This window comes from Nannospalax galili, unplaced genomic scaffold (genome assembly GCF_000622305.1).
Source record: "Nannospalax galili isolate Female #2095 unplaced genomic scaffold, S.galili_v1.0 scaffold841, whole genome shotgun sequence".
Lineage (NCBI taxonomy): Eukaryota > Metazoa > Chordata > Mammalia > Rodentia > Spalacidae > Nannospalax > Nannospalax galili.
In genome coordinates, this window is record NW_008345000.1 from 549,100 (window position 1) to 575,729 (window position 26,630).

General features: G+C 48.4%; 2 protein-coding genes and 1 non-coding gene across 3 annotated transcripts in view; 2 read left to right on the top strand and 1 right to left on the bottom strand.

Moving 5' to 3' along the window:
* Positions 1 to 1,453: 1,453 nt before the first annotated feature.
* On the top strand, positions 1,454 to 20,528 carry Endou (endonuclease, poly(U) specific). Its single transcript, XM_017800173.1, has 10 exons — positions 1,454 to 1,531; positions 5,774 to 5,896; positions 11,147 to 11,209; positions 11,658 to 11,795; positions 12,243 to 12,414; positions 13,016 to 13,215; positions 17,036 to 17,149; positions 17,792 to 17,898; positions 19,365 to 19,507; positions 20,264 to 20,528. The coding sequence occupies exons 1-10, from the start codon at positions 1,477 to 1,479 to the stop codon at positions 20,391 to 20,393; spliced, it is 1,245 nt and encodes a 414-aa protein (XP_017655662.1). The 5' UTR covers positions 1,454 to 1,476; the 3' UTR covers positions 20,394 to 20,528.
* Positions 14,542 to 14,675, bottom strand: LOC115071723. The gene has a single exon (XR_003850810.1). It is a non-coding gene; the product is annotated as a small nucleolar RNA SNORA31 (small nucleolar RNA).
* Positions 20,529 to 25,147: 4,619 nt separating the features above from the next.
* Rpap3 (RNA polymerase II associated protein 3) overlaps positions 25,148 to 26,630 on the top strand; it is a 48,109-nt gene continuing 46,626 nt past the window's right edge. Inside the window, exon 1 of the mRNA XM_008841302.2 lies at positions 25,148 to 25,276. The gene's annotated coding sequence lies outside the window, so the exon portion shown is untranslated. The remainder of the gene's footprint in view (positions 25,277 to 26,630) is intronic.

The window sequence follows — 26,630 nt, forward strand, 5'->3', positions numbered from 1 at the left end:
CCTCAGAACCCCTAAAGCCAGACAGTGTAATACTAGAAGTTATAATCCCAGCATTTCTTTGAAACAGGAGAATTCCTGGAAGCTCACAGGCCAGTTAGCCTGGTGAACACAGTGGAAAACTACAGAAGGGAGATCCTTCCTCAAACAAGGCGGATGGCAAGAACAACTCCTGAGGTCATCCTCTGACTTCCACATGTGTGCTGTGAAAGGTACACACACACACACACACACACACACACACACAGGTAATTTAAAAAAGAAGAGTGCCTAAACCCTTTGGTACAGTTACATCTTAGCCCTTGGCATCTAATAAATAATTTAGTAAGTATTTGCTGACAGAATGTGCACTCTGCACAGCCCCGACAGCTGACTGCTTCCTGGACCCTGACCCTGAGCTTCAGCTCCTCCCTCTCCTTCCACATCCCCACACCTCCACTGGAGGCCACACTCCACGATCTCCCACTTTGGCTATGGAAGAGGCATCTCCCTTGGTAGTCTCCCTTCCCCGCCTCACCATCCACCCCTTCTCCACTCAGACGACCCAGCCCCCTGGGGTTTCCATGGTGGTCTCCTGGACAGAGCTTGTCAGGATGGAAGCCTATATGAGCATCTAGCTAGAGGACAGCTGAGGTCAAGGATAGTGGGGTTCTCTGTCCAGATGGGCCAGCGAGCAGAGAAACCTGTTGGAAAAACATTCTACTTTCTCTGTGTGTTGATATATGATTATATGGGCATCTGAGTTTCTCCACAAACCATCTCTGCCATGAATGTGTTGATATCTGCTTGCTTACTGACTTTGTGGACTCTTTTCCCTATTCAGCACGCTTTAGGTTATAAAGTCCCAAAGGCTGGGAGTGAGAGCTATGAGGGGAGATGCGCAGTCTAGAGAAACTGTACCCCTCCCCTCCCCAGGACTAAAGGCATGCACGTGGAGGCCCAACAGGCCCTTGGGATTGTGAAAGGGGTTTTCACATCCTGTGAGAAGGGAGACTAGATGATAACTGAAGTCTCTTCAAACCCATCAAATCTGAGTCTAGACTTGCAGTCCCCGGCAGGCCAGGTTTGTGACTGCAGCAGATGGGTATTTAGAAGAGGTCACTCAGAGATAAGCAGATGTGTCCTTAATCTGGTTGAAGAACCTGCCAAACTGGATTCATTTTGCTGCATCTGCTTGCCTGGCCTATTTTCTAGCTACCAATAGCAAGCATTACCTGTTCTAACTATCTGGAACTACCTGCCTGCTTACTCACCTTCTCTCTGGCTTCAAACAGCTGTGGGGCCCCACCTCCTCTCTACCTCTTGTCCATCTGAGATCCATCCCTCCCCTTTTCCTTCCAGGAAGGATCTAGACACACCAGACCCACAGGTCCTGGTGTCTTTAAAAGGATCTGCCTGGGGAATAAGGTTCGTTTGACACTGACATTCACCTTGACTATACCGGAAAAGTCTGACTGCCAGTCCTCCCCAGCTGATGCCATGAGGGCTTGTTTCCCCCTGATAGTGGCCATGCTCTGTGGCTTGGCGTGGGCTGGTAAGTCACTCTTTGGTGGGCATGGGAGTGGGGTGGGTTGCTTAAAGAACAGAAGGCAGGGACAATTGGCAGAGGATTAGTAATATCCTAAACCTGTGGACAACTCCCACATGTCCTTGCCCGAGCCTTCAGAAGCTGTCTCTAAAGTTGACTGGTGGTGTGGAGGGAGCTGCAGGGCTGACACCTTGGGAGACTGGCTCCAACAACACTAGGATAATCAGACTTTGGACTTGGTCAGGGTTTTGTTTTCTTGGTGAACTGTATGGTGTAAAGGGGGAAGGGCTGCCGACGTTGGGGTTGCCTGGCTGCCCTTGGTCACTCTCTCCTCTGCTGCCTGGTGATGGGTCAGATTGTCCGGGGGTGTGATCTTTCTCTAGGTAAGCCTTAGGAAACGGGCAGGCTCAAGAAGAAACCAAAACCCCTTCTCGGAGATAGGCTGTGTCTCGTTTGCAGTTGTACAAGTGGTCCGAGGAATAGGTCTTTGTCCCAGAGTTAGGGGAGTTAAAGTGTAGAGACGAGATATGGCCCACAGTTACGGGAACAGCACCAGAAGAAGGAAGGAACACTTTCCTATTTAGTAGCTGTGCGACAAGCTCTGCTGATGTGTTAATTGATGATTAGTGGGCGGCAGGAAGGGCCAAGGGAGGAGGCTGAACTTCGGGGTATGGGCAGAATCCTCCTCTGCCCCAGGAGAAGAGTGAGAGTTCCATACAGTTCCACCCTCCCAGGGAGTTCCTGCCTAGAACTCTTGAAGGGATCAGATAAGATAATGAAGGAGTCAGGTCTCAGCATCTTCGAACTTCAGTTAGGGTTGTGATCATAAATATTCCTGGAGAAGCTGACTTTTGGGGTCATTCCCAATCATGGAGTACATACGGAGACCCCTAATGGGATCCCTAAACTGAAAAGGAAAAGCTGTGCCTATACTTCCGAACATTTAGTACCCCTCTTTGAGGACTCTGCTCTACCTAGGCCCTGGGCTTGGAAAAGAAGAGGGAAGGGAAGTTTGGATATGAGGTCTCAACGTCAGGCTTGCTGGAGGGAGGGAGGAAAGAGGGCATGTGGGCCTAGCGTGGAAGGGTGGTCAGAGGACCTGGGACATGCCAGTAGGATTGCACCAGGGACATTTGGTCCTTTGTGAGGTCCCTGAGGGCTATATTGGTTCAGAAGAACAGGTCCCTCAACACTGAGGGTGAGAGCCTTCATCAAACCTTGCTGTGAGATTGATGGGAAGTTAAGGTGGAGTGCAGAGGCACCTGAAGGCAGGAGGCTTTGCTCCTGTCTGGTCTATCCCAGCACCTTGGGACTTAGATGCCAAAATGTGCTGTCTGCCAAGGATTTTGCTATTTCAAGTGAACAGAGGCAGAAAGTTGATCTTGAGGATGAAGGCTTTTGGTTCACTAGGTCTCCAAACAGCATCTGGGGCCTCCTGAGAGGCACACATGTGGAATGCCCTAACTGTTCAAAGGGCTGAGGGTTGATATATATGGACTTGGTACCAAGCTCTCTTGTTGGCCAGTGGGAACGGGGTGCAGAGGTTATGGCACATTAAGGACTGAGAAGGTACAGAGAAACACAGCTTTCCATAGAGGGAGGGAATCCGAGTTCTGCATGAGAAAATGCAAAAATGAAAAAAAGAGAGAGGTAAGTGAGCAAGGAGCAGAGGCTGCTGGAACAGTGAGGTAGGCCCTTCTTGGCATGGTGAGCCAGGCTCCACAGAGCACTGGGTGGGGGCCTGGAGTCAGGGTGACTAGTCATCAGTGTCCCCAGCACAGTGCAGCAAGGTGCCCATGAGGAAAAGCGCCCCCCTCACCCCAGCCCCTGTCTGCCACCTTCATGTCCCAAGGTTACCCTGAAGCAGAACAAGTTCACAGAGGAATATGGGACCTGTTGGCATGGGGCTCTTACTGGGGACAAAGCTCTGGGGCAGAGATGACAAGGTCCACACAGCATGGGCCACTTGGGGTGTTCTCCTGAACTTCACAGTCAGCTATTCACTTGTCCTTCTCAACTGCTGTCAGCCCTGAAATGGAGTAAATCCTGTCCTTGGACTCTGCTTCGATGGCTCATTAAGAGCCCAACCCTTATTCATCTGTATTCTCCCCCTCAGGACTCTAGGTGTTCTGCCAGGCTGGCAGGACAGGCAGCTGGCCCAGGCTTCGTCCTGCGCTGAACACTTCTTAAGACCTTTGCATTCAGGTGCCAAGAGAGATAACTTAAGATTCATGAGGAGTTCTTACAGGCTTGAAGGGAAAAGTGGCCTTGGGCTTGGTGTCCTAATCCACTGGACCAGTGTCCTGTCTTCCTGGATAACTTGGAGGCCCTATGCATACTATGAAGTAGCCTCAGGACCTGGGTTAACCTTGACCTGACACCTCTCTGATGCAAAGAATACAGACTCATAGTGATGAGGTGAGCTAATAAACCATCCATAATACACACGTGCTGTCAGCTCACAGCACGGACCAGCTGAACTGGGGGAGGGAGTCAGGTGATGAAGTCCGTGGGCAGGGACAATTGCTGCATCCAGTCTGGACAGTTGCCATCTCCAGCAAAGGCGTGGAATGTTGGCCTTGTCTGTTTACATAAAAAATACTGACTTGGCTCTATTCTCTGTCACACACCACGCTCAGTACTTCGCCCATATTAATTCATTTGCTTCTTTGACATAGTCTATGCCCTGAGCTCTACTATTTTCCCACTTATACACATAAGGAAACAGAGGCACAGAAAGTTAAATAACTTGCCCAAAATCACATAGCTAAAAAGATGCAGAACAGAATTCCAGTCCAGGCAGCTCTGTGCCAGAGTCTGGCTTCTCTACTTCGCTCTGGACCTCTCATTAGGCACGAGAGAGACCTAACCCCAAGTCCAACCTGAGGTAAGACTGAGATTATTTTTCCCTTCTAGACCCGGTACACGCTCAGCCCTAAATGCCAACTTTAATCTTACTCCATTCCTTACCTAAATATCAATATGAAACCGTTACTTTTTATCATCAATTTGGTACAAGCTTCAGTCCTAACCTCAGGCCTAACTCCACCCAGATCCAAGCTGGGTTTATGTCTCCTCATTTGCCCGGTTTGATGTTCGTAGCATCTCTGATACTTTTTTTTGTTGCTGTTTTGCTTTTCCTTTTTTTTTTTTTTTTTTTTTTTGAGACAGTATCTGATGCAGCCAAGGCTGACCTTCTTGCTATATAGCCAAGGCTAGCCTTAAACTCCTGATCCTTCTACTTCCACCCCAGAAGTCCTGAGTTTGCAAACATGTGCCTGACTTCTGACTCTGTTCTTGACACCCAGGCATTAGGAGCCTCCTCGGAAATAAGGCCTTTGTTATCACTCCTAAACCCAGAGTGGGAGGAAACAGTCCCCGCCATCCCGTCCCAGCCCTGCAATCTTTGCTGTGTTGAGCATGGTGTGGTCTGGTTTCTCTTTCAGAGTGGTACTGGGTTTGTACTTTTCAAAAGTTCTTTTCTTATGCCCCTTGTGACCAAAAGCTCACTTCTGTAAACGGTTTGGCTGGAGCGAGGGATGTGGTCTGTGGTTGCATAACAGAATCTTGTCCCAAAGCCCAGTTCTCACCCACATTGGCCTCATTCCCCACCCAAGCACAGACTCATTCGAATACATTCCAGAGGCTAGAAGGAACAAAGATGTGACATGGGAAGATAAGGTGTGGAGAGTGAAGGAGGGGCAGAACAAAGCAGACAGCAGAAAGGGTCAGGTTAAAAGCAAGGGCAGTGGGCAGGAGGCAGCCAGTGACTTCCGTCTGGACCGACAGGCAAACGAGTGGTGGCGTCACTCTGTCCAGGCTACTGTCCTCTTTCTTCATCCTGCTTGAAGTTTAAAATCTGGGAAAACTTTACCCCCAAATGAAGATTTCTTTAGAAAATATGGAGGCTCTGGCTATATTTGCTGGGGCTGGGAAGTGGTTGCAGACTTAGGGCACAGCTGCTCTCTGTCACAGCCTCTTTACTGCCCACAATATGCTTCTTTGCTGATTTAGGTCACAGGCCTCTCCAAACAGGCAACTAAATCTGAGCCCCTGGTCAGTGCTCTGAGCCTGGGTCACTCGGGGGCTGAGGGTAGGTGAGGCCTATGCTGGGGAGGGAGGCTGTGGGCATGCCTGTCCTGCAGGCAGCAGCGACCTTCCCTGCCCTTCCCCAGCCCTCCTGCAGGGGGCACTTAGGAAAAACATGGGAATCCCTGAAGGCTGATTCTGTGACCTTTATTGCCACAGGAAACCTGGAGTCTTGCACATCTCGCTGCAATGAGAAATTTAACCGGGATGCTGCCTGCCAGTGTGACCGCCGGTGTCCCCAGCACAGTGACTGCTGTGATGACTATGAGCATGTGTGCACTGGTGAGGCTCCTCTCTTGGGATGCAGGGCTGGGAGAAGGCACAGCAGGAGAGGCAGAGCAAGTCCAGACTGCTCAGGGCCACTGGTTTGGTGTCCAGTGGTTCATAGCAAAGCTGGGGACTGAGACGAGGACTCCAGGACCCCGGAGGAGAGTGTGGAGGACATAGGCAGGGTCAGGGATTTGGACTCTACTGGTCTCAGGTTTTCTAGGAAGTTCCTAATGGAACATGGGACAGATGCCATTCACTTGGAAGATCTGTCTGAACCATCAGAATTAACAGTATCTTGAAAGTTTAAGTACTTATTTAAAAAGCAAGAGCAAAATGATAAAATGATGCTTTGGCATGTGTTATTATTGATAATGCTACTCATACTTTAAAGCACACACAGACATACAAAGGTGGTAGAGATCTCTTACAACCTGGATGGCACCAGGGAGATTGATGGTCTCTGTGACGCACACAATACAGACCGTGGTCTGGAGAGCACACCGAGCAACCACTTCTCCAGACCCTCATTTCCAGGTCACCAATCAAAACAGGGCATGGCCTTTCCCCAAAGGCCATTTGTTCCTCTACTGGCACAAATTTAAATTAAGATGTTTTCTGTACTGGGGACTAAACCCCAGATCTCCAGTGCACAAGGTAAGTACGCCTCCCCTGAGCTGTGTCCTCAGCTCTGTTTCTACTTTTGAGACAAAGTCTCACTAAGTTGCCCAGGCCAGCCTGGTACTTGGTATGTAGTACAGGTTGGCCTTGAAATTGTGATCCTTCGGCTTCAGCTTCCTAAGTAGCTGGGATTATAGGCCTGCTGTAAGAGACCCAACTAAATGATACTTTCTGAAAATCACTTTTGAATAGTCTCCTTGTTTAGACTGCCAATCTTGCAGATTCCCAGGTGAACTCTGCTTTGTGGCAGCTTTTGTATGCCTCCACATTTCATAGCCATTAGCAGGGTAGCAGCAGGCAGGAGGTATACTCTAGGTTTATGGCTCGTGAGTATGCCTTGAGTTCCAGGACCCTTTGTTCTATAAGCATTACCGCTCTTGTGTAAGCCTGAGGTACTAGGACCTGTATCTCTGTGTTATAGCTCTTATGTGGGTAAGAGCTCTTGGGTAGGCCTCAGGTTACCAGGACCCTCAGCTCTGCAAGTGTTATAGCTCATGTGTGGGCCTAGGAAGTCAGAATTTCCTCAGCCTTTGACAAAAGCAGGTAACTTACTGTGGCCTCTGTCAAGGATGCCACCACTTGGGAAGCAGCTACTGTCTCTCCTGTTGATTCTGTTGCTGCCTCTGCCACTTGTCAAGGTGACGTGGATTCCCCGAGTATGTTTGAGCCTTTCTTGGCTCTTGGTGAGCTTAACCCAGGGAGCTAGGGTGCTGGACAATCAGGGGTCACCGAAGCTGCCCCTAGCTGGTGGCTTCCTGGTTTATTGTCTCCTACCTAAGAAGAGGAAGGAAACATTGATAAGGCGAGAGCAAGGTGAATAGATTTGTGAAGCAGAAATGAGAAAGACTCCAGAGAATGGGAAGGAGTCCAAGAGGGTTACTGTTGTGCTGCCTATCCAGTGCCCTTTTATAAGACTTATAATGGGGGCGGATAGGAACCTGGGTGGTCTTTATTGAGATTCTCTGAACACACCATGGGCCTAACCAGTAGAGTCTACACATCCCGTGTGTGCACTGACCCCACAGAAGTAATCATGTATTCTTTGTTCAATCAGGAGAGTGGTTCTAAGTCTCATGATCCACAGTGAGCCCTGCCCTTCCTTCCTGCGAGGAGCTAATGTGTGTCTCAAAGGCAGTACATCTCCCATGGTTCCCTTCTGCCACCATCAAAGCTGCTGGCTGCCGTTCCCGTTGCTGCTCTGATGCTGCAACTTTCTTTGCTTGCTTTCTTTCTTTTTTTGGGGGGTGGGGGGGTCTTTTTGAGACAAGATCTCCCTGCAGCCCCCAAGATCTCCCTGCAGCCCCAGCTGGCCTGGCTGACCTTGAACTCACAGAGCTCCACCTACCTCTGCCCCGCCTCCCCCAGTCCTGGGACTAAAGGCGTGCACCACCTCGCCCACCTTGCTGCAACTTTCTTAATTTTAGCAGCTCAGTTGTTGCTGCTTTTAATTTGGGTTACCAGTTCAGCCCACTCTACTGAAAGTAGGGAAGAAAGGACCCATCAACAGAGGTCTATTTGGGGGCGTAATGTCATGATACCAGGGAGGCAGCACAGGAGGGTGTCTCCCATCCAGCTCTTGGAAGCTTGCTTTATGGCTAGAAGGGGTGCTTGCGCCAATCACAACAAACCTTTCATGCAAATAAATGTTTGTTTACCCCAATCATGGCATTGTCCCTTTGTGCCAGTTACAGTCATCCCTCTTCTAAGCCAGGGCTCCTTAAATTTCTACTTGTGGCCCCTTTCTGCCCGAGAAATTTCTACATGACTCTAGATACAGTCATGTGAAGCAAAATGACAGAGTCCCAGAGAATGGGAAGGATTCCAAGGTGTGCAGAGCCGGGTGTGGTGGCACATGCCTCTAGTCTCAGCACTCGGAAGGCAGAGGTGGGTGGATCTCTGTGGGATTGAGGCCAACCTGGTCTACATAGTGAATTCCAGGCCAGCTGGGGCTACAGGAAAACCCTGTCTCAAAAAGACAAAAAATAAAAACAAATAAACAGGGACTGGAGAGGTGGTTCAGTGGTTAAGAGCACTGACTGCTCTTGCAGAGGACCTGGGTTTGATTCCCAGCACCCACATGGTGGCTAACTACCATCCATAACTCCAGTTCCAGGGGAATCCGACACCTTCTTCTGACCTCCTCGGGCATTGCACGACATGGGTGCACTTATACACATGCAGGCAATACACTCACACACATAAAATAAAAATAATAAATAATAAAAAAAAACCCAAGACCAAGTATGCAAATCAAACATTTACATATTTTTACATTTATATATTTTTACGTAAGGAATTAAATCTTGCCTGAATATTTGATGCTATAGGACAGAGGGCATATTCAGTGTTTTTCAGAGTTGATCAATGTTTATGACTTTTAAAAATGTGTATGGGTGTTTTGCCTGCATATGTAGGTATACCACATACACACAATGCCTAAGGAAGGCCAGAAGAGGGCCAGAAGATAGTCATATGGGTGCTTGGAACCCAACCTGGGTTCTCTGCAAAAGCAAATACTCTTAACCTCTGAGTCATCTTTTCAGCCCCCCCATCCCCACCCCCTTTTTGGTGACAGGATCTTGCTGTGTAGCTCTGGGTGACCTGGAACTCACTATGTAGATCAGGCTGACTTCAAACTCACAGAGATCTGCCTCTTTCTACCTCCTGAGTGCTGGGATTCAAGGTGTGCACCATTATGCCTGGCTGATTTTGTAATGGTCAGTCTTGAGAACCTCATTATGCATAAATGCATAGCTCAAAATGGCAGAAATATATTTAGGACCATTTATTAAATTGTTGGAAATTCTGTATGAATCCCAAGTCAAAGCTAATTTAAGGATTTTTTGTGTGTGTGTGAAATTTAACTAAGCAACATAAGAACAATTTTAAAAATCAAACATTCTAATGATACGATACAATCCAAAGATAAATGAATTTTTCATATAATTTTTATTTTTATTTTATGAGTGTATTGCCTCCGTGTACTGAAGTGCACCTGTGTCATTCAGTGCACATGGAGGTTAAAAGAGGCTGTTGGATCCCCTGGAACTGGAGTTACAGATAGTTGTTAGCTGACATGTGGGTGCTGGGAACTGAACCTGGGTCCTCTGCAAGAGCAGCCAGTGCTCTTAATTGCTGAGCCATCTCTCTAGTCCCAAGATAAATTAGTTTGATGCTTATATACTGAGGTATGACAGTAGAAAAATATTGTGTTTATTTTCCACAATTAAATCATTATGCTTCTATAAGTCAGAAAGCAGTCAAGTATGGTAGTGCATATAATCCCAGCACTTAGGAAATGGAAACAGGAGGATCAGGAGTTCAAGGTCATCCTCAGGTACACAGTGAGTTCTAGGCCAGCCTGGTCTACGTGAGAACCTGTCCCACAAAAGAAAGAAAAATCAAACAAAAGGCACTGGGATTCATAGTATACAGTATTCCTAAACCTGAGCAGATGAGATTCAGGCACAGTCGTTGGCCCTGGGTGTTGTGACGGCGTGTGTAGTGCAAACTGTACATTCTGTTTGTTCAGAGCCGAGGCTGCAGTGAAGGTACCTGATGCCTCAGTGAGCGCCACCAGAAACACCTCAGATTCATTTTTAATTTTCAGTCATTGACTGTTGCAAAACATTTTACTGTTGCCAAATTGTTTAAGCTCCATCTTTCAGTTATATGACCCCACAGGGGACCATGACCTACAGTTAAAGAGGCTGTGTTAGGTCAGCAGGGGGAATGTACTACCTCTGGCCTGGCTGGAAATTGTTTTAGAGTCATTTAGAGTTCACAGAGGCTTCTGATTGCACAAAGTTTGGTGGGAATTGTTAGAAACGGTTGGCCTGGCATGTAGCATCAGGATCTGGGGCAACCAGCTGCAATCAGCATGCAGTTTCCTCCAGGCATCTCTGGCGGAGTGTTTAAAATGGCTGGAGCTGGCATCTGGGTAGTCTGGCTGGCTGTTTCATGAACAGTCCTTTTACTCAAGGCATTTTTAGGCAGCAAGACAATCCACCTGCCACTTAGGGAGTCAGATTGTCCCATCCTCCACTGTCTTGCATATTTACAGGAAAGCATCAGAAGTGCTTACAGCAAAAGTTTAGTGAACTTATTAACACAGAGAGTGATTTTTAAGAATGCTTTAATACTTAACACCTGCCCAGTCCCCTGGGGAGAGGTGGGTCCCCAACAACTGTCTCAATAGGAACAGTGTGCTCTGAACCAAGGGCCTTGTCCTTGGAGAATGCGAAGACTCTCTATTCATCTGTAATAACCAAAATCAGTTTTCAATCCAGAAGGGACCGCCCCGCCTCCTCCTCCTCTTTTTACACACGAGTGTAATGGGTGCCACTTGGCAAAACGGTACAAAATTTGTTCCCCGGGGAAATTATTCTGCTTTTTCTAAGTGTTGGGTAATCTGACTTCCTTTGGAAATGCTTTCCATTTTCAGTCCTCAGCTCCAGTATCTTGGACTTGACCACACACCCTTCATATACACATGCCAACCCGAGGCTGGAAGCTGGGAGCCGGGGCAAAAGCAGGAGGGGAATCCCGGGGGTTGGTTGGTGAATTTATTTTTCTGCTTTACAGGTGACAAAGGCCCCACAGAGTCAGAGGCATTCCTGGAGCCAGAGGATGAGGCCCCAGCCAGCAGTAAGCCTGAACCCCAGAAGGGAGCCTTCAGGATAAAGGAGAGACACGAAGGGGGTGACACGGGGAAAGAGGACCACGCCAGAGGCTGGGGCCCGTGTCTAAGCCCGGGGAATGAGTTTCGCTGGGCCTACCCACAGCTTGATCTGAGCAGTCTAGGGGAGGGCAGGCCAGGAAAGGGAGTCTGAGGCTGGGGAGGGAAGTGGAAAAGATTTTATTTTTAGAGTGGGAAGATTATAAAAACAACAAGCCAGAAAGTAGAGTTCTGCATCAGAAAAGACTTCCTGGCTGCAGGGTGTGCAAGGAGTTGAGCTTGTTTGTTTTCCTTCCGGGAGCCCTTTAGCAAGCAGGAGTCAGGCTCGGCCTGGGTGGGTAGCGGAGTCGGTCCTTGGGTTCCAGCGCGCCCTCTAGTGGTCGTCATGGGCGTCCACCCTCCTCTCTGCCCTCTCAGACCTGTACTCCGCACCCAACTCCTGCCAGGGCCGCTGCCGGGAAGCCTACGACAGGCACCACCCCTGCCATTGCAATGTCCGCTGCCAAGAATTTGGGAACTGCTGCGAGGATTTTGGGAGCCTGTGTGGTAACCACGGTCAGTCCGCTGCCCCAGCATAGCCCCAGACACAAGGGAATTCTCTAGAGTTCTCACAGTGTGGTCCTTGGACCAGCAGCATCAGCAGCATCTGAGAATCCTTAAGTGAGGCAAACCCTAGGGCTACATGCGCCCAGACCGGCAGATCAGAAACTCTGCTCTGGGCTCATCATTCTGAACAAATCCTCCAGGGGATTCTGATGCCTGCCTCAGTCTGGGAACCTCCTTAGTTCAAGCTTGGGGCAGATAGGAACATTCTGTAGACGCCGGCTGTGATGCGCACCGATCTTAAGGGTCCTTTACGGCCCTGCTCTCTAACCACAGAGTGTCTGGTGGTGGTCCCCTCTAGCTGGTTCAGACTTCCTGAAGGAACGCTGTTCCTCCTAATACAGTGCTGGTCCCCCTCCCCTCTGGCTCTGAGACCATCCCTCTCCCATTTCCTCTCAGAGGGCTTCTCCCACAGCAGCGATGCCATAACTAGAGAGGAGCTTCAGACCATCTCCGAGAAGATCTACAGGGCCGACACCAACAAGGCCCAGAAGGAAGACATCATCCTCAATAGCCAAAACCGTATCTCCCCAGGAGAGACTGGAGACCAAGTGGATCGCTGCCCGGAGCCGTGGGTGTCCCTTGTTCCCTCCCACCCTCACCTTGGCTCTCCTCCACCCTCCCTTCCTTTGATGCTTTATCTTAGATAGGGATCCTTTTGTTTCTCAAGTCAAGCAGGATCAAGGGGAGAGGGGAAAAGCTGGTGTCCAGAGACGAAGAAATCAGCCTGAGGGCTGGTGGGTCTCTAGTGAGAGTGGTTCTGTGGCTGGCCAGGCTAAGGATAGGACTGACCTTCCAAGAGGTGAAATGAAAGATCTTATGTTTGGCATTCAAAAGCACCTAAGCTGGAGAGATGGCTCAGTGGTTAAGAGCACTGGTTGCTCTTGCAGAGTACCAGGGTTTGGTCCTAGCACCTACATGGAGGCTAAGAACCACCCATAAGTCCAGTTCCAGGAGATTCCATGCCCTCTTCTGGCTTTTGGGCATTGCACACATGCATATACTTACATACATTCGGGCAAAGCGCATATACATAAAATCATTAAATATATTTTGTAAAGCACCTAAGTTTCCCTTTGCTCCTGAACAAACCATTGTGTGCTGTCCCTGGTCTGTCTAGATTTTAGAAGGGTTTCTACTGCATCTCAATGGTCTTTATCCACCTGCCCCAGGCTCTTCACCTATGTCAACGAGCAGCTGTTCTCTAAGCCAACCTATGCGGCCTTCATCAACCTACTCAACAATTACCAGAGGGCCATAGGCCATGGGGAGCACTTCAGCGCTCAGCAGTTGGCTGAGCAGGGTGTCTTCCTCAGAGAGGTCATGAAGACTGAAGTCATGAAGGAACTCTACGGCTTCCTCCATCAGCAGAGTGAGTGAGCTGTCCCAGCCCCACAAAGTTGTGGAATGTGGTATGTCTACACAAGATCCAGACACTGCTAAGGCCTCTTCAGGGGGAGGCTGGGAAAGCAGGTGAGGGAGCAGGGAATATTGCACATCTGGAAGGGAGGGGATCGTACACAACACTGATGGAAGCCACAGAGAGGTTAGGAACCCCAGCAGGGGCCAGTGGACCCTCTGGCTGGCTGGCTTGGAAATCACCCAACTTTTGATTGAATGTCAACTGTCTTGCTGTTTCCCTACCTTCTGATGGCGTGAGCCTCTCCCGTCCTGGGTACCTCTCAGTCACATCATGGACCCTAGAGTCATACTACTTTTGGGGTTGGCAGAGTCCCTGACCCCTTTTCCTCCTCCCAGGCTCATTTTTCAGGGGACAGCAACAGAAACTCATCAAAGGCTCAGTCACAGAGGGCAGGTCACTGGGAAGAGGTCTGGCTGGACCACCTCCAGATACAGATACGTGCAAATCAGACCAGAAAAGGGTTTGGCTGCAGGGCTTCTTGGCTCTGGATTCTGTTTCTTAGTGTCCTCCAGATTCCTTTCCTGAACTCTGGCAAGCTTGGCTTTGTCTCAGAGGTGGCTCTGTGCAGGTCTCCCTTGCCTCTGGACAGAGCTACACATTGTATCTGGGCAGGGAGTAACCAACTCTAAGGTAAAGGGCATGAAGGATTCTATCCGGTGACTGCAATCCTGTGCTGCCCCCTGGTGTCTACTCTGTGGTAAAACACGTGACGGTTTTTCAGGAAGAGAAACAGGCCCAGCGGGACTAGCTGACTTAAGCCACCATAGAGCTTCCAATATGAAGACCAAGCTATTCATCACTCATGCCCTCTCCCTCCCTGTCCAGATCCTACTCTCCCACCACATTTATGAAGGCTCCGATGGCCTTGACTCATGTTGGCTTTCAGCATCTCTTCAGAAGTTAAGAGAATAGGGTACAGAACCAAATAGCTAGGGCCAGGCAGGCTTCACTTGACTCTGGCTATACTTTAAAGATGTCTCCCAGATTTCATGTATTAGAAAGTTAATCTCTAATGCCCGGTGCTAATGATATCTAGAGGTGAGAACTTTGGGAGGTGAATTCATTTGTGGATTGATGGATTATCAAAAGAGTACTTTACTACGGAAGCTAGATCTCTCTGATATGCTAGCTTTGCCTTGCCGAATAATATTATGGTGCACCGAGAAGGCCCTCACCACATGCCGGCACTTTGATATTTGATTTCCCAGACTCCAGAACTGTGAGTTAACTAAACTTTTTTCTTTTCTTTTTTTCCCCTTTTCTTTTCTTTTTTCTCTCTGTGTTCCTCTATTCGGTCTTGGCTGCCACAATCAGACAGACAGGAAGTGTGAGGAAACTTTCTTCTTGCATCTGTAATGGAAACCTTAAAAGCAGACAGTAACTGCCTTGCATCTGTCAAATAGACACACTAAACTTCTGTTCTATATGAATTCCTTGGTCACAGCAATATTGTTACAGCAGCACAAAGCAGGCTAAGGTACTTGAGCAAGTTACTTTACCTCTCTGAGTCTTATCTGTGAAATGCAGTCTTTGGGAATTAATGCTTGTGAAGTCCCCAAAGGAAAACACCCAGCAAGTGCTAGTAAAGACAGCTATTTAGTCTGTGAAACCAGTGTGTCATTTCATATATATTTAGTCTTGTTTTCCAACAGTGTTTGAAGTCCTTGAAAGGAGAGAATATTTCTGGTATCTGTTTTGGATCCTCCACCCACAATTCTGGGAAGTCAACAGTAGTTAATGACTCCCTGATTTAAAACTTCAGCCCCGACCTTCCTCTTGGGCCCAGTGGCCTGCTCAACATTTCCACTTGGTTATCTAACTGGTATCTTCATAGTGTAAAAACAATGTAAAGAGAACTCACAATTCCCATCTCCTCTTCCAGACCTCCTCCTCCGTAGGTCTCCTCAGTCTCATAAACATCATCATAACCCCTTCAGTTCTCAGGCCAGAAGTCAGGAGTTAGGGTGTGTGTGTGTGTGTGTGTGTGTGTGTGTGTGTCTGTGTGTCTGTGTGTGTCTGTGTCTGTGTCTGTGTGTATGTCTGTGTGTCTGTGTTACTGGGAATTAAACCTAGGGTCCTGTGCATGCTAGGCAAGCATTCTACCACTGAGCCTGCATCCCCAGCCCAAGAGTTAGATTTGATTTTTCTCTTTACCTCACTGCTCCCTGACCCCCTCCCCTACTAGTAATGTCCATTACTTCCACTTTCAAAATATATTCCAGATCTACTTGTTTGCTACCATTCTTTTCTGCTACCACTCGTGTAAGCCACCACCAACATTATAGACAAAGAATTAACTTCAAAACTGGCCTCTTTGCTTTCGCCTATGTGACCCCACTGACTCTTTTACATACACAGCCAGAGTGGTCATTTTAAAACAAAGCTCCTGCCAATTCCCCTGCCTAAAACCCTTCATGTCCATTTACCACAAAGAGGCTGTCCAGTTGGCAAAAGATCCATCTCTGGAGCTAGACTGAGGCTCAAGTGCCGTGGCTACCACTTGTGAGTTATGTGAAGATTTAATAGTGTTACAGGAAGCACTTAAAACAGTGCTCGGCACACAGAAAGTGCTCCATAGTTCTACAGTATTTGTGTGTTATTACTAATTAACTGAGATCAGACCTTCTTGCCATGACTTGCAGGCTCTAGGCACTGCCTACTGCTCAGACCTTTCCCCCTGCCACCCTGTACACTGTGCTCTGGCCATGAAAAAGTCTTCTCCAATCTTTGTGCAGAGAACTTCTTATCCTTCAGGTCTCTGATCAGCAATCTTCATGACACACACCATTTTTGCTTTTAGGACAGTCTTGTTATGTAGCTCAAGATAGCTCTGAACTCATGATCCTTCTGCTTCCTCTTCCTGAGCACTGGGATTACAGGTGTGCACTTCCACCCCTGGCTAGGTGCTACTTTCTCAAAGAGGCCTTTCTGAGCCACCTCCTAGAAGATCCCATGCCAATCTGTTTTATGCTGCTATCATAAAATACCAGCCTGAATGATTTATAATAGCTAGGAATTTATTGGCTCAGTTCTGGAGGCTGGGAGGTTCAAGACTGAGGAAGAGGTGACATCTCATGAGGGCTTTCAAACTGTGACAACCAATGCAAGAAGGCAGAAGGGCAAATAGTGAAAAAGAGGCAAAAGGAAGCTGTTGTCGTTTTTGAGACAGGGTCTCATGTAAGCCATGCTGGCTTTGAACTCATTTTGTAGCTGAGGATGACGTTCAACTTCTGATCCTCTAGCCTCCACCTCCCAAGTGTTGTTGGGATTACAGGCATTTATCAACACACACAGCTCTAAAAAATACTTTTAAATAAAACCATCCCCTTGATAAGGAACCCCACAAAATGGCATTAATTCACTCATAGGGCAGAGCCCTCATAGCGTAGTCATTTCTTGAAGGTCCTATATCTTAATTCTATTACACTCGGAATCAAGTTTCTAACATGCTCAAGACATGATTAGACTCCTATCTCCCCCTCTAGTTGTGATGGACGTGTCTTAGTACTCATCCAAAATAATTATTTAGTATCTGTTTATTATTTGTCTCCTACCTTGGAATATAAATTATAGAGACAGAGCCTCTTAGTCGTCTCTGCAGAGTCCTCAGCTTTTTGTTCTAGGCCCCAATGATCATGTGGAATAAGCAGCTGGTCACATTTGTTGATTGAACCCGTCTCTCCTGATGCACTGGAGCAGGCTCTCTTCCCTGCTCCCCAGTACCTGACCCACTTCTTTCCTCTAGAGTCCTTTGTGTTCCTCTCCACAGACCGCTACAGTTCGGAACAAGAGTTCACAGAGGACTTGAAGAACATGTGGTTTGGGCTCTACTCAAGAGGCAGTGAAGAAGGGGATTCCAGTGGCTTTGAGCACGTCTTCTCAGGTAGGTTCACTCTGTTTGGCAGGGAAGGGTAGAGGGGATGAAGATGAGGAGGAATGGCTCTGTTTGGAGGCTAGACAGCATTAAGGATTGGTTAACAGGCACCCACAACACTTGGCAGGAAGGGACATATCCACTCACAGGCCAAGTGGGGAGACATCTGAGAAGTCATGCTGAGGACAGTCTCACTAGAATATCTCAGAGAGAAAAAAGGTCAGGAACGGAGGCTCCCAGAGGCACATCTAGTATGAACAAGTGTTGGGGGGCATGTCTGCCTCTGAGTCCTCTGCTTCCATGGCTTGGTTAGGGGCTTCTCAAGGAGGCCATAGTATCCCATTCCATACCCCCCTCATCCTATAAAGCTCCCACTGAGTCTGGCTTGATCCCAGGGGAACAGAGGAGAATCCCAGAGCAGTCCTTAAGATTGTTCAGGAGAAGAGATTCTCCCATGGCCTTGAGCCAAAAGAGGAGGACAGGGGTGTGAGGGAGCCCAGAGAGTCAGGCAAGGGGCTAAGCAGGTGAACACTCTAGAAGTCAGAGCCTAGAGAGGGGAGATAGCCTTGTCATGGAATGGTAGAAAGGGCATTGGAGGGGAGGGGCTAGGAAGGAAGCCCAGATCACCCATGCTTTATTTATTCATTATAGGTGAAGTAAAAAAGGGCAAAGTCACTGGCTTCCATAACTGGATCCGCTTCTACCTGCAGGAGAAGGAGGGTCTGGTTGACTATTACAGTCACAACTATGATGGGCCTGTGAGTACCTGGGCCAGAAAAACCTTGCTGGTACCCAAACTTCCTGACTTCCTCTGGGTTCCAAGCAGTCAGACTTGCTTCTCATCCTGACCTTCAGTGGCAGCCCAACACAGAATGTGCATACCATGTCCTCATCTACCTGCAAAGAAATAGCATTCCAATTCCAAAAGTGAAGCCTCCAGAACTTCAGGGAATAAGAGACTGGGGACACCACATCCCAGTGAGAAGCCAAGGCCAAGGGTAGAAGTTCCAACCAGAGAACAAAGACATGTATTTACTTCCTGCCTGAATGTCCTTAGAAGGGCAGCTTGAAATTTCAGCTTGGCTAGTCTGAGCTTGCGGTCACTGCTAGTGGCAGCCGCTCCTCCGTTCTCGTGGATGCCGCTCCTTTGTTCTCACAGGCATCCAGGAGAGGCTGCTCCTCCACTTGCCCTGGGCTGAGGCCGCTCTTTTGCTCCCCTGGTGCTGAGGCAGCTCTTCTGCTTGCCCTGTGCTGCTTGCCCTGTGCTGCCTCCTGTCGTCGCTTCTTCTGCCCGGTCCCGGACCCCAGGGCTGGTGAGGAGACTGTGTCAGCGGAGCTGCATTCAGACACAGGAGACCAGGTTCAGTGACACAGGTCTGCCTTATTGCAGGAAGGCACAAGCTTATATAGGGATAGTGGTCCAATCACAGCACAGCAAGTAGGATACCTCATTAGCATAACAGGTTTAGCGTCCTATCACAGTACAGCAAGTAGGCTACCTTATTAGCATCATCCTATTAGAATAACAGACTTAATGTCCTATCACAGAATAGAGGGTAGGATGCCTCATTACCATACTGGGTTTCAGATTACAGAGCCTGGATTCCTGGAAACCATGCGACCTTGACAGTTACAATATCACCCTAGGCTCAAGCCTGTCTCCCACATGAGCTAAACTCCAGTTTTGTAAGAAATCTTTGCCACCTTACCCCAGGAAATAATTGGGGGTAATAAGCTTCCCTTTTGCATGTTGGAACAGCTGTGTCCCTGTACTCTTGGTTGGTCATGTGGCTGTTGACTCCAGCCTCTTTGACACTGGTAGCTCTGGACAGAGGGTCCTAGTGCCATGGTAGACTATCCCATTTTTTAAAAAAATTTTATGTGTATGATTGTATTGCCTGCATCTGTGTAAGTGCACCCATGTCCTGCAATGCCAGAGGAGGTCAGAAGAGGGTGTTGGATTCTCCTGGAACTGGAGTTATGGACAGTTGTTAGCTGCCATATGGGTGCTGGAAACCCAACCTAGGTCCTCTGCAAGAGCAGCCAGTTTAACTGCTGAGCCATCTTTTCAGCACCCCCTACCCCCGTCTATTTAAAGAAGCAGTATCCCCAGAACGTTTCTCAAGGACCTTCACAAATACTGGCTGACTGTTGATGCCCGGCATTACCCTCTTTCTACTATGTGGCCTTCACCAGACCCTCTTTGCTGCCCTTTCCTTTGCAGTGGGATTCATACCCTGATGTCTTAACCATGCAGTTCAATTGGGACGGCTACTATAAGGAAATGGGCTCGGCTTTCATTGGCAGTAGCCCTGAGTTCGAGTTTGCCCTCTACTCCCTGTGCTTCATTGCCAGGCCAGGCAAAAAGTGAGTACTGGGCCAGTCGAACTGGGGCAGTGTCTGGGCCTCCAACTGCCAACAGCCACAATAGCATTAGGAGCCCTTGTGTCTGCTGCTCAGTGGCTAGGAGAGTTAGACAAGTCACTGTTCTACTCCTTGGACAGTAAAGTAATTATATTAGATTTATACCCATCTTCATCTGAGCAGCAAGACCATCTCCCTTCCTTCCTCTTCTTAATCTACAAAGAAGTCAGCAATACAACTGCCCTGGGGCTCCAAACCTCCCAGTTTAGTGCTTGAGATTGTTTGGGGCCGGGGGGGGGGGCGATCCTAGAGCCCCAAAGAGAACAGCTGATAATAACTGGCCCTCGTGTCTCTGTCAGCTGAGGATTCCTAATACTTTTCTGTTATATTGGGCGGGGGACCTTTGTCTCCCTATGTAGCTGAGGCCGCAGGTCCTCTTGCGCGCTGGAGTTCCAGGTATCTGCCGCGATGCTGGTTCTGATCCAGTTACTTCTGAAGCTGGAAGCAAACACCTAATTTCTGAGGCCTTTGGCTCTAGAATCTAGGAGTTTGGAGTGTTGTTCTGGGGACACTGCGGAGCACTGTCTCTTATGCTAAGAGAAACTAAGGTCCAGATTTTGAAAGGTTGCTGTACATATGGAGCTGGCATGGTGGGTATGAAATGTTGGCAGCTGCCTAGGAGGCTGGAGCCCTTCTGTTGGGACAGAGGTGGGTGGAGTGGTGGGTCATACTGATTGGATCCCTGATCTGTCCCCATAGGTGCCACTTAAGCCTGAGTGGCTATCCTTTGGCCATCCAGACCTTCACCTGGGACAAGACCACCTACGGAAATGGCAAGAAGTATATTGCCACAGCCTACGTGGTGTCTTCCACCCAACAGAGCTCGTAGCCAGAGGGGCATGAGGGCAGAGGGCCAAGCAGGGTCCAGGTGCTGGCTCCGCTGCACTGGAGAGGGCAGGGAGGAGCCTGGGACGGAACTCCGAAGCCCAGATTTTATGAAAGACATTCCCAAATCCAGAATGCCATGTGGTGTCTTCCACCCAACAGAGCTCGTAGCCAGAGGGGCATGAGGGTCAAGCAGGGTCCAGGTGCTGGCTCCACTGCACTGGAGAGGGCAGGGAGGAGCCTGGGAGGGAACTCCGAAGCCCAGATTTTATGAAAGACATTCCCAAATCCAGAATGCCCAAGAGGGAGAGATAAAAAGATAGAATTAAAAAAAAAAAAGTCTATGGGATTTTCCCCCAGCCCTCCACCCGTGCCTTCACTGTCACCCTTATGAGATTATTGTAAATATCAATTTCATAAGTTTTTTCCTCTCTACTGTCTACACACATTCAAAATCTAATCTCTCTAAAATAAAAATATGTTTTCTATTAAGCTCACCTGGAACCCTACAAAGTCCCAGTGTGTGCACAGGTAATATTAACTTATTACATTATCTTTTGTGTGTAATTTGGATTCCATGTTCTTTTAGTAAAATAATGCTGCATAGTACTCTTCTGAGACAAATGCCTTCTTCATGACTTCAGCTGTGTCTACTTGCAAAAGGTCATCCTAATCAAACTTGTTGATTATCATGTTTTGGGTGCACCTAGTTTTCATTTAATTATGTCATATGTAACTATGATAATCATTTCCATGTATTGTTTGAGATTTCATGTAATTCTGTCTTATATGTCTATGATAAATGTTTTCATGTGTTGTTTGAAAAAAAAAAGATAGAATTAGAAAAATGCAGAGAATCAGTCAAACCTTTGCCTTCCAGTATTTTAACATGAACTAGGAAAGAGTCCCTCTCTGCGTGGAGGTGTGGGCCCTCAGTAGCTCTTTATTCCAAAGTGTGGCAGAGCCTTTAATAGCTTCATAGATCCCTTTAATGTGAAGGGAAGGGGCCTTTTCCCTTTCGTCCTCGGGGCTTGGAGAGAGGGAGAAGCTGACGGCATTATGACAGCAAAGGTACCTTCAGTTGCTCTTGGGAAGGACAGGTGATAGAAATTTAGGATTATCATAATGGCTGGTATTGTATACAACTCTGCTAACTGTGATTTAGCCACAGAACAAACCCGTTGATCTTTGATCTTTTCTAGGTTAGATCTTCAGGTTTTGGAGAATCGAACACAGGACAGGGCAGAGTAACAGGTTGGGGTAGTGAGTGGGCTAAGACATGTGGCCTCCTCAAGCCTAAGTGTTTTTGTGATCAGCTCAGTATCTGCTTCTAGAAGTTTTCCACTTGTAGATGCCTAGTATAGTTACAGACATGTGTTTTGTTCCCACATAGTGTTTTGTTTTGAAAGATTTCCCCTCATAGGAGGAAGATTCGGCATCAAAGGAAGGAAAGAATCATTGATACCAAGGTTCATTCAGCTGCCATAATTTGAAACATTCTAGGATGGGAGAGGAGGGACACTGGGGCTCATTATCTCCACCCCAATGATGTATTCCTCCCTGATGCCAGATGCTATGCCACAGGGCCAGGCTCATGCCAGGGCTCAGAGGCAACATGTTTCCAATTAAAGAAAATCTGAGATGGCCTCTTCCTTGTTTATCTTCACCTTGACTGTCTGTGTCTGGGCCTTCTGCCTAGAGGACTGAGAGTTTGCAGACTGGCTCATGGGATGTGGCATCTGGCTGAAGTCCCTGATGCTCACCAGGTCTCTGTAGTGAGGGGGAGGAAGAATTCTTCCAGGTATACCTGCAACATGAATAAAGAACATCACACACAGGTTTCAGGAAAGGGAATGGATTATGGGAAAAGCAGTGGAGACTGGTAGCTCCTTGACACACAAGGACCAGAAGGACATCTGGATGCAGCTTTTGTGGCCGTAGAGGTGACCAAACTGAAGGAAGAAGGGATGCTTAAGGACTTCTCACAGATTATTTAGGCCAGAATGCTAGCAAGATGCCAGGCAGAAGGGTCCCTCTGGCAAAGTACAGCATCCAGATGGATGAAGCAGTGCCTTGTCCTGTCCTTCACAGAGATGCTCCCAGTCCAGTGGGTGAGACAAGAGGTTAGTAGGACACAGCAGTCAAGGAGTAGACTATGAAGTCAGGTTGCTGTGTATCTAGCTGGGCTCTGGACATAGGGGCAAATTTCTTATTCAGATCAGTGTTTCTTCCATCAGTAAGATGGGAAAGATATTAACAATGTGAAATTAGCAATGTAAAATAACATGCCATTCTGTCCAGCATTCTTATTTGCCCGACTTATGTAGATTTCATTTTGTAATAGGAGAAGCAATTTACTTTCCCCAGATCATCCTTAACCTTCACCTGCTGGTCCCTAGTACTTGTGCTTCCTACACACTTCTTTAGTGATCTCTCGGGTAGACAAGTGGGAGAAGACACAATGCAAAAGAACTACTGTATCCGAGGGTCTGGACCGAATCTTTGCAGGAGGGAGGGGAAGGAAGCAACATTTGTTAAGCTCTTAGTGTGTCTCAAGCTGTACTAAACAGTCTGTTTATATACAGTGTCTCATCTGGGAGGTATATTTCTTAGATTTATTTGTATTATTTTTATGTGTGTGTATCTGTGTGAGTCAATGCCATGTATGCGTGGGTACCCAAGGAGGCCAGAAGAGAACATCAGATCTCTTGGAACTGGAGGTACAGGTGGTTGTGAGCTGCCCAACATGGGTGCTAGGAACAGAACTCTGGTTCTCTGGAAGAACAGCAAGTGTCTTAACTGTAGAGGGCACTATTATTCCTACTCTTGTCCCTTCCTGTCTTGATTTCAGACAATGTTGCTGGGCTTGAGCAACCATATTGTACTTGAAGTGAAAGTTGAGGACAGAGCAGGGAGGTGGTAGGATCCCATACCTAACACTGGGATCGCCACAACGGTCCTGGATTTGGTCTTACATAAGAGAGGAATATCTTTTGTCATGTTTAAGTTACTTTTACTTGAGGCTTTCTTTTCACATACAACCAAATGGTATACAGAATCTCCGAAACAGAAAGTCTCAAGATTCATGAATTTTCTTTCCAAAGGTACTTAGCAGCTGAGGTTTGGTGGTTCATGCCTATAATCCCAGTACTTGGGAGGCTTCAGTCTGTGTGAGTGAAGGCCATGTGTATGTGACATTGAGCGGGAGGACCATGAGTTCAAGCCCTGCCTAGCTATAGAGTGAGCTCCAGGTCAGCCTGGATGAGATAGTGAGGTCCTGTCTGAAAAAGAAAAACAAACAAGCCCAAACAACCAACTAACCTACCAACAGAGAAAAGAGTTACTTAGGGGCCTGGAGAGATGGCTCAGTGGTTAAGAGCACTGACTTCTCTTACAGAGGACCTGGACTCAATTCCTATACCCACATGGTGGCTAACAACCATCCAGGGGGTTAGGGTTAGGGGATCTGATGCCCTCTTCTGACCTCCACAGGCAGAGCATACCGGCACTTACATACCTGTGCTCAGCCCGCTTGCTTTTTTTTTTAAATTTTATTTTGTGTTTATGAGTGTATTGCTTGCAGGTAGGTAGGTGAACCTGCATCATACAATCCTGGCAGAGGTCAGAAGAGGGCATCTGATCCCCTGGAACTGGAGTTAATGATGGCTGTTATCTGCCATGTGCATGCTGACATTCAAACCCTGGACCTCTGGAAGAGCAGCCAGCGCTCTTAACTGCTGAGCCATCTCTTCAGCCCCAGCCTGCTTTCTTATACAACCCAGGACCACCTGCCCAGGTGGTACCCTCCACATTGGGCTGGGATCTTCTACATCATTCAACAATCAAAATAATGCCTCACAGACATGCCCACATGCCAGTCCCACGGAAGAATTACTGCAGCTGAGGTGTGTCAAGTTGACAACCATGACATCACATATATGTATGGTTATAAACTTTAGTCAAGTTTGAGAGTAACTGAGTTTGGGGGATGTCTAAGATCATAGAGTTGATCCAACTGAAGATTTATTTTTATTTTTGTGGACTTCTAAAGTCATGTTTGTTTTATTTTACAGTTTCAGAGCTGTTAGAAAAAAGTGTTAAAAGCTTCATCATATTTTCTTTTAGATAAGCCAGCGCATGTTTAAAGACGTACCCTAACACACACACCCGAGATTCATACTCTTGGAAAAGAGGTTCCCAGCAAAAAGTACGAGATAGGCCACCTGCGCGGTGGCGCACGCCTTTAATCCCAGCACTCAGGAGGCAGAGGCAGGCGGCTCTTTGCGAGTTCAAGACCAGCCTGGTCTACATAGCAAGTTCCAGGCCAGCTAGGACTACGGGGAGACCTCGTCTCAAAAAGACAAAAAAAAAAACAAAACCCACAAAAAGTACGAGATAGATAAGACAGAAAAACTAGTTTCACAAATATAAGTACTCAGAGGGGGAAAACACCCCGCAAAATTGCCAGGGTGATCAGTTTAGAGTGCTCGATAGAAGAAAACAGTAACTTTCTCGAATGATAATCCTATGGAGGCTGCAAGCATTATAGACAACCATTGTAGACAAAAGCAACGCAGCAATCAGTGATTAAATTGAGGAACATCAAAGGAAATAGCCCGAACCTTTATTGTTCTCGTTGTCAATACGAAGGATGACTGCAGTTCTGGGATTCTCACGCTCTAAATACATTTGAGCCGCTCGGCTCAGGCAGCGGCCCGCCTGTACTGTGGCTAACACGCGGCAGACGGTCTGCGCGTGCGCAAGCCAGGCTCAGGGGCCGGGCGGCGCAGGGCGGTGCGCGAGGCCTTATGGGAAGACGCTGGCCTCCGGCGGCTTGTGTAGCTACGGGCTTGGCGATTGCGGTTGTGGTGGTGGCGGCCCAGCCGGGTGAGCGGACTTTTCCGTTACCGCCAGCTGCAGGGGCGTTTGGGGTGCGGTGGCGGGAGCCCGGGAGGCTGAGGACCGGGCGGGGCGGGGCCGGGTGGCCACGGGGGGCGGCGAGTCCGGCGCGTTCCTGGGGACGCTGCGCGCCTCCCTGGCCCGATTCGGCCCCCTGCGGACCCTCCACCCCGGCTGCCCGGGCTCGGTGTGCGGTGCGGGAAGCCCGAGCCATCCCGGGAGGACCGGGCCGGCCCGCCCCCTTCGGCGGGGGTGTGCTTGGCTACTGCGCGTCTGTCGCTCGCCGGACGCCGGAAGTTTCCGGTCGCCGCGCAGCCCCGGCTGGCCGCAGGCTCGGTGACAGCGGTCGCCCCTGCGGGAGCCGCGGACAGGGGTGGGGGAAGAGGAAGACCCCCGGGGTCTTGCTGCGCGTTGTCCGAGTGTTTTTGAGTCTCCAGCAAAGCGTTACACTCGTTTGGTTTTTGGATGAAGTGCACGCGTGTAATCCAAGCGTGGACACTGCTTTGAAGCCGAAACTGTGTAGCGGTTGAGGCTGAGATTCAGAAGCGCAGCTGCACAGAAGAGTCTCTGGAAAACTTTGGGTGTTCTAAACAGCTCGCCCCCTCCCTCCATCCTTAGGGTTTGACTCTCTCCATCTTTAGGGGACCTTGCCCTGTTACGGGTGTGTGTGTGTGTGTGTGTGTTTCCAGTTCTTATGGTGTGTGTGTGTGTGTTTCCAGTTCTTACCGGTGGGTGTGTGTGGGTGTGTGTGTGTTTTTCCAGTTCTCAGGATTGAACTCAACACCTTGCCCTGTTACGGGGTGTGTGTGTGTGTGTGTGTGTGTGTGTGTGTGTGTGTGTGTTTCCAGTTCCTCCTGCTGTGAAAATGCCTTGGCAACACCAAGCCCTCATCACAAAGATGAGAGACCACCTTCACTGACAATCAAGTACGAAGATACTAGGGAGGGTTACTACTGGTTCAGTTCTGTGTGCACCACTTAACTGTCTCTGCACTAAGGTGTGGGTGTGGGTGTGTTTTTCCAGTTCTCAGGATTGAACTCAACACCTTTCAGGTGCTGGGCAAGCGCACCATTCCAGCACTTTAAAAATTGTTGTTTTTAGGCAGAGCCTGCCATATTGTCAGGTTGGCCTTGTATACTGTGTAGTTCAGTCAAGCCTTGAACTGTGATGCTCTGCGCCTGTCTCCTGAATAACTGGGATTACACCGTACCCCTCTCGGTGTTCCTTCACTGCCCAGACGATATTTTGGAGCAAGTCTTAACATTACTAAAGACAAATTTACTCTAGTCCCATGTAATCTAATTTTGTTAACTCATTTCCAGTCTTGAAAAGAATCCCACGA

Excerpts from the sequence above, each read along its gene's own strand:
- Endou (XM_017800173.1), top strand. The coding sequence starts at position 1,477 with ATGAGGGCTTGTTTCCCCCTGATAGTGGCCATGCTCTGTGGCTTGGCG. Across the intron at positions 5,897-11,146 it reads CTATGAGCATGTGTGCACTG|GTGACAAAGGCCCCACAGAG; the intron begins GTGAGGCTCCTC and ends TCTGCTTTACAG. Across the intron at positions 19,508-20,263 it reads ATTGCCAGGCCAGGCAAAAA|GTGCCACTTAAGCCTGAGTG; the intron begins GTGAGTACTGGG and ends CTGTCCCCATAG.